The following is a 7,193-nucleotide window of genomic DNA, read 5'->3' as shown; positions in this document are numbered from 1 at the left end:
GACCTGTGATTCCAATTGCTTACTTGACCTCTTGACTTAGATTCCGATACCTTCAACCCATCATAACTAAAACTGAGTTTATCTTTGGTTCCACATCTGCTGCTCCTCAGCATAGGCCTCGTGTGCTTTACCAGTAATTCACTGCCAATCCCCCCAGGGCCTCAAGGAAGACAACCGGCCATCATTTGGGACAGCCCCCTCTTCCTCACCCTCCCGGATTCGTGTCTCCCTCCAACACATTCTCAGCACCCTTGACAGTGATTTTTTTTTTTTAATGTTTAGGTGTTGTTTTTTTTTTTTAAGAGAGAGAGAGAGAGAGAGAGAGAGCAAGCGAGTAGGGGAGAGGCAGAGAGAGGGAGACACAGAGTCTGAGGCAGGCTCCAGGCTCTTAGCTATCAGCACAGAGCCAGACTTAGTGGACTTAAACCCACTCACCATGAGATCATGACCTGAGCCGAAGACGGACGCTTAACCAAGAACCCACCCAGGCACCCCCCTCATTGGTGATCTTAAACAGTAATGTGAGACATCCTCCCGCAGAAATCTTTTCAAAAGTCTTCCCGTGGCTCCTAAGATAAGGTCCTGTGATAATGTGGCTGACAAGGCCCTGTGTGTCCCCACCTGTGTGTCCAGGGTCATCTTGTGCTGTTCTCCTCACTGCTCACCACACTCCAGCCACGCCGACCTAGTGTTCACTCTATTTCGGACACAGCATAAGCTGTTGGTTCTGGCTCCCAGGCCTCTCTCACCCACCTCGTCATGGCTGATCCTTCCCTCTCTTTCACGGTCTGCTTAGGGCCTTCCTCTTACTTCACACCGAGCTTCCCTACAGTGCATTCTTTTGTTTTGCAATGTATTATTTCTTTAATATTTATTTATTTTTGGAGAGAGAGAGAGAGAGAGAGGGAGAGAATCCCAAGAATCCCAGGCTGCGAGCCCCAAGTTAGTGGGGCTAACACAGGGCTCAATCTCATGAGCTATGAGATCATGACCTGAGCCCAAATCAAGAGCCAGATGGTCAACTGACTGAGCCACCCAGGTGCCCCAGCAATGCATTTTTTTCATGAAAGTGATAGTTGGGCATAGTTTAAGAGTTAAATTGTTCTTTATGGTTTTTAATGCAAAAAAAACCACCCTAGTTTCCTAAACTGCCCCCTTTCATTATCCGTTCTCCAGGGGCAACTACCTCCAACAATTCTGATTCTTTTGGTACCATTCACCTCATTTCATTGTGTAACATACTTGTTGCTTCTTCATTTTCCTGCTGTAGGCATTAGCTATTGATTTCTTAATATTCAAGCTGAAGGTTTAGTTCTCTTTCACAACTAATCCCTACCGCGTTTTTGGAAATTTCCTGTCGCTCTGTTTTTCCAACGTAAATTGTAACTTCAGGTAGATTACTGTGCGGTGCTTACGTTCTTATTCTGTTCTGAGCTGTGTCATGCAGCCAACTAGGCTTTTACTCAGTGGAGTTAACTACTGCTTTTTGTGGGGTGGGAAAGAGGCTAATCGTCGATGTATTTATCATTGATTATTCCCAGATCTCCGTTTGTATTAACGTTGTTCACTGAAATCAAATACATTGGGTATTCTAATACTATGATCTCTTTTTTTGAGAGAGAGAGAGAGTGAGCGTGAGAGAGAGTGAGCCGGGTTGGGGAGAAAGGGAGAGAGAGAATCCTAAGCAGGCTCCATACCCAGTGCAGAGTCCAACTCGGGCCTCCAACTCAGGACCCTGAGATCATGGACCTGAGCCTAAATCAAGAGTCAGGCGCTTAACCAACAGAGTCGCCCCGGCGCCCCGATTGTGTCTTCTTGAAGGCTCTTTTCCAGGAGTTTCTAACCCGTGTTCTGGATTTGGGTTAGTTTGGGTCCTCCAGGAAGTAGACATGAAAATGGTATCTGAGGGGCTCCTGGGTGGCTCGGTTGGTTAAGCATCCGACTTCGGCTCAGGTCATGATCTCTCGGTCTGTGAGTTCGAGCCCCGCGTCGGGCTCTGTGCTGACAGCTCGGAATCTGGAGCCTGTTTCGGATTCTGTGTCTCCCTCTCTCTCTGCTCCTCCCCTGTTCACGCTCTGTCTCTCTCTGTCTCAAAAATAAATAAACGTTAAAAAAATTAAAAAAAAAAAAGAAAATGGTATCTGAAGGGTGAGAGAATTTGGGGGGGGAAAGGCCTGTGGAAAGATAGAGGGTGAAAGCAAGAGGGGCAGGGAGAGCCTTCGGACCAGGATGCGGGGCTGATACGGGAAGGAGGAAGAGAGAGGGTCAACTGCAGTACAGCTCTGAGGAATTCTCTGCACGGCTGGCTGAGAGCCTCACCGGAGGAATCGCATGTTGGACAGAAGTGCTGGGGTGTTGGCCGGGAACAGCCTGGTGACAGCATGGCCAGGCATGGTAGCTGGAGGCTGTCCCTGACAGCTCCCTTTTCCAACAGGCGCTCTGCTGAAGGAATTGCTCAGGGGCTCACCCTTGTCATCCCAGACTGTTGATCTCGAGGTCCTCTGCTCAACTTGGAGCCTTCTGCTCCACGGAGCCATGACATGAGGCTGGAGATCTTGGGAGTTCCTTTCACCATCGAGAGGGTTCCATGCCGCTTGCTGACCCACTGACTTTTTCATTTCATTAGAGTACTTTCGTCATTGCTTCCTGAGAGACAGTGCACGGGAAGCAAAGTTTTAAGAACCTGTATTTTGGAAAATTTCTTTATTCCATTCTTGTGCTTGGCTGAGTATAGAAGCCTAGATAAGAGGTGATTTCCCTTCAACGTGTTGCAAGTATTTTGTTCTATTTTATTCTACCTTCTGGTGTGCTTCTTGACAATGTTAAAGTCATTCAGGTTCCTGATCCTTGACTGCAGCATTCTGAAACTTCAGGGCAATGACCCTTAGCACATTATTCTGGAGTTCTAGACTCTTAATTTGGAAACTAATGTTCAGATTTAGGAAATTTATACACATCATTTCTTTAATGTTATTCTCGTATTCATTTTTTTCAGTTAGCTTTTTCTGGACTCTTAATTAGATCTTATAATTTGTGTGTGTGTGTGTGTGTGTGTGTGTGTGTGTGTGTATTTCCTTCTATTTTTCCTGGGCTCTTAATTAGATCTTATAATTTGTGTGTGTGTGTGTGTGTGTGTGTGTATTTCCTTCTATTTTTCCTGGGCTCTTAATTAGATCTTATAATTTGTGTGTGTGTGTGTGTGTGTGTGTGTGTATTTCCTTCTATTTTTCCTTTTTCATTTCTGGGATATTTCCTCAGTTTTAACTTCAAAACTTTCCAGAGATTAAATTTTTTTCTCTGATTATCTTTTAATTTTATTTAATTTTATTTTTCAATGTTTATTTATTTTGAGAGAGAGAGAGACAGACAGAGAGAGAGTGTAAGCAGGGGAGGAGCAGAGAGAGAGAGACAGAGAGAGACAGAGAGAGACAGAGACCGAGACAGAGAGAATCCCAAGCAGGCTCCACGCTGTCAGCTCAGAGCCTGATGGGGGTCTTGATCTCATGAACCGTGAGATCATCACCTAAGCCGAAATCCAGAGTCGGATACCTCATTGGCTAAGCCACCCAGGCATCCCGATATTTTAACTTTAAAGCACATTGTTGTTCTCAGGAAAACCTCTTTGAAAACATTGTTCTTATTTCATGGAAAGAATATCTTGTCTTATTCTCAAGAAATTGATGATCGTTTCTTTTTAAAGTTTTCTTCTCTTTTTTTCTTACTCCCCGCCCCCAACATTTTTATTGTTGATTAATTTTGCTTTGACTTTTCTTCTTCCTATGCAAAGGTTTCTCCAAATGTCTGCTGCTCCTTGGCTATCCATTCATAGTTAATAATCCGGAGCTCAGAGCTGATTAATGGTGCTGGACATAGGGGCCTGATTTCTACCCGTGGGGTGCACTTTAGCATGATCTGGACGTGCTGTTTCATCGGGAAAAAGTCACTATTAGTATCAGTATTTGCGTCTCTAGATCTTTCCTTTTGAAGTGGATTCTGCATTGTCTGGTCTGCTGGTGGGTGATTTAAGTCTGGCTGTCAGCCTCTGGGAGCCGAGTGTGGAGGGTGGTCAGGGTCTCAACTTTCAGTATGTCTTCACTTAATCCTTCTTTTCTTGAAACCTAAGCATCACCTTAAATTATGCTTGGTCTCCCCCAGCCCAGACGTCCTCTGTTCTACTCTGTCCAGAGAATAAACCTTGCACCAGAGAGAAAGGAGGGACAGTCTCAGGAGTAAGGGAGTAGATATGGAAACTTTACTGCTACTGAAACAGACTTTTAACCAAGTCTCTGGTTAGTTTTTCTAGAAGTATCCGATGATGCCATTTCTTCGGCATTTTGGAGGTCTGCAATTTATATCGGGTTCTTTCTTAACTTCCCCCAATACTGGGTTAGTGTTCAATTGCTTGGTTCTACAAAGTCTGTTACATATAACTTTCCAGTCCCCCCACTTTTTGTTGTTGTTGTCGTTCTCTACAGCTTATGCCTTTATTTATTTATTTTTTTAAATTTTTTTTTCAACATTTATTATTTATTTTTGGGACAGAGAGAGACAGAGCGTGAACAGGGGAGGGGCAGAGAGAGAGGGAGACACAGAATCGGAAACAGGCTCCAGGCTCTGAGCCATCAGCCCAGAGCCCGACGCGGGGCTCGAACTCATGGACCACGAGATCGTGACCTGGCTGAAGTCGGATGCTTAACCGACTGCGCCACCCAGGCGCCCCCGGCTTATGCCTTTAAAAAACCCTTTGCTGTTACAATAGTGGTACTTCAGGAGAGCATGGGGACGACGACATGTGCTCAACACACCATCTTTAACTGGAAGTCATCGAGGCCCTCCTCCAGCACAGTTAATCTCTCTGTTGTAATAACATTAAAACTCTATTTATAACTTCTCTTAAGTCCCCCCCAATCTTTCTACATTAAATATATATATATATTATATTAATATAATAATTATATATATATAAATGTTTATTTATTTTTGAGAGAGACAGAGACAGAATGCGAGTGGGTTAAGGGCAGAGACAGAGGGAGACACAGAATCCGAAGCACGCTCCAGGCTCCGATCTGTCAGCACAGAGCTCGATGGGGGGCTCGAACTCACCAGCTATGAGATCATGACCGGAGCCGAAGTCGGGCGCTCAACCGACTGAGCCACCCAGGCGCCCCTCTAATTAAATTTTTTTTTTAATGCGTGTAGGTTTTATTTTCTATCAGGTTCACTTCGTAACAGTAAAGGAGGCATTTGGTGGAAGGTGGAGAACTACTGAATTATAGTATGTAGAACGTGCTATATTTACTACCTGTGCTCTGCCACTGAATGATTACTCCTCATGATAAGCGTTGCTGAACACACAGGTAATTCAGCAGATAATTCTTCGTGACAGTTTAATCCTCAGCCTGGAATCCTTCTTAATGGCTGTGAAAAAGCAAAAGTTCCATATTCCTTCTTCATCGTATGCTGTCTGCTCTTGTTTTTATTTGTAAGTATATATGGGACAAATGTCAGTATCAGATTCTATGTGCATGGTGTTAAGTTACCCAAATGCATAAAGTACACAAACTCAGTGTGTGTAAGTGTGTAGCCATCTACATTTTGGTTAAGAGCCAGGTTTTATAAAGGGATAGATGTGGCTTCAGAAATTGACTGAACTCTCTGAGCCAACTTGGATCATCAGACTCTTACATGGAAAATGAAGATACCAGGTCATCCACTCATTCCCTTGTTTGGAGATTTAAGGAGATGCGGTTGGAAAATTCATTCTGGTTCCTTTGGAACAGAGAAGCGCATCTGGTATATGTATTTTTGTTTGGTCACTAGAGCTCTGTTCTTCAAAACAAACAAGATCTAGATTGTTACTGAAGAGTGCATTTAAAAAATAAATTTGTGGTCAGCAGCGTCTAAACTTCAGGATACCTTTTGCAAAGATGACGCCGAAGGCAAAGAAGGAAGCCCCTACCCCTCCCAAAGCCGAAGCCAAAGCAAAGGCTTTGAAGGCCAAGAAAGTGGTGCTGAAAGGCATCCAAGGTCACAAAAAAGGAAGAGCAGCCTATCACCTACATTCTGATGGCCATTCTGATGGCGCCTCCAAAGGCAGCCCAAATATCCTTAAAAGAGCGCCTCCAGAGAAACAAGTTGCCCTGTGCCATCGTCGAGTTCTCTGTGACCACCGAGTCAGCCCTGAAGAAAATAAAAGACAACAACACACTTGTATCCATTGCCAATGCCAAGGCCAGCAAACACCTGATCAGACAGGCTGTGCAGAAGCTCTATGACATTGACGTGGCCAAGGCCAACACCCGGGTCGGGCCCAACGGAGAGAAGAAGGCATACGTTCGGCTGAGTCCCGACTATGACACTTTGGATTCCGCCAACAAAATTGGCCTCATTGAGATGGAGTCCAGCTGGCTAAATCTAAATATACATTTTTTTTCCACCATAAAAAAAAAATCAACTTCAGGATAGAGCCTAAACTCCAAATACTCATTAAATGTTTATTGGTCCTTCATGTATCCATGAGGCAAGAGGTCCCCAGCTGGTTCCACAGCTCAGGAATGAGCAAGTTTGCTAAGCTCAGGTGAGGGGGAAAAAATGTCTGATTAGAACCTATGGGATAACAGTAACCACAAAACTGAATTGAGGCTGTTAGTTTTGGGGGGGCAGGAATGAGGTTGGGATGGTCTGGTCATTTCATTTTAAGAAACCAGCAGGAAATGACCACTAAGGACTGGAAGCAAAAACCAATGATGCAAACAAGGTCATGCCACTCATAAACAAGATTCATTATCCGTGTAGACTTTCCGGCAATGTCTTTTGCTTTGATCACCCCGTCCACCCCATGGTCTCTTCCTGGAAGATGCATATCATAACTTAGACCCTTCTCGTAGGAGACACGATGTCCTATCTGCCCCATTGGAATTGGTAATTTTACTGTCACCTTAAAACCATCTTCAAGTAAGCGGATTTTTCTGGCTTGTATCTGGGGAAAAGTTAGGTCAAAATAAAAAAAAAAATTAAAAATCACAGCCAAAGATACTTACCAAGTGGACTGACTATTTAGCTCTTATTTGAAAAAATAACTAAGACTTTTCAAAGGGCTCTTTTTGGTTAAATCTGCAATATAGGAATTCGTTCACTAGAACATACTAAACCCTAAATTGCTTGAAAATGTGCGCGTGGTTGGCGTTTGACCG

The 7,193-nt window shown here is 44.1% G+C and overlaps 1 protein-coding gene across 1 annotated transcript; it reads left to right on the top strand.

The window, feature by feature from the left end:
- The first annotated feature begins 6,044 nt into the window (after positions 1–6,044).
- Positions 6,045–6,465, top strand: LOC101098239 (60S ribosomal protein L23a-like). Its single transcript, XM_045062652.1, has one exon. It carries the CDS (start codon positions 6,067–6,069, stop codon positions 6,463–6,465), a length of 399 nt encoding a protein of 132 aa, XP_044918587.1. The 5' UTR covers positions 6,045–6,066.
- Positions 6,466–7,193: the final 728 nt, after the last annotated feature.

Source organism: Felis catus, chromosome B4, assembly GCF_018350175.1.
Source record: "Felis catus isolate Fca126 chromosome B4, F.catus_Fca126_mat1.0, whole genome shotgun sequence".
In the NCBI taxonomy this organism is placed as follows: Eukaryota; Metazoa; Chordata; class Mammalia; order Carnivora; family Felidae; genus Felis; species Felis catus.
The sequence above is the reverse complement of the archived record's forward strand: the minus strand, read 5'-3'. Positions and strand labels throughout refer to the sequence as shown.

What these genes read in the sequence shown, in the direction of transcription:
- LOC101098239 (XM_045062652.1), top strand. Translation starts at nt 6,067, where the DNA reads ATGGCCATTCTGATGGCGCCTCCAAAGGCAGCCCAAATATCCTTAAAA.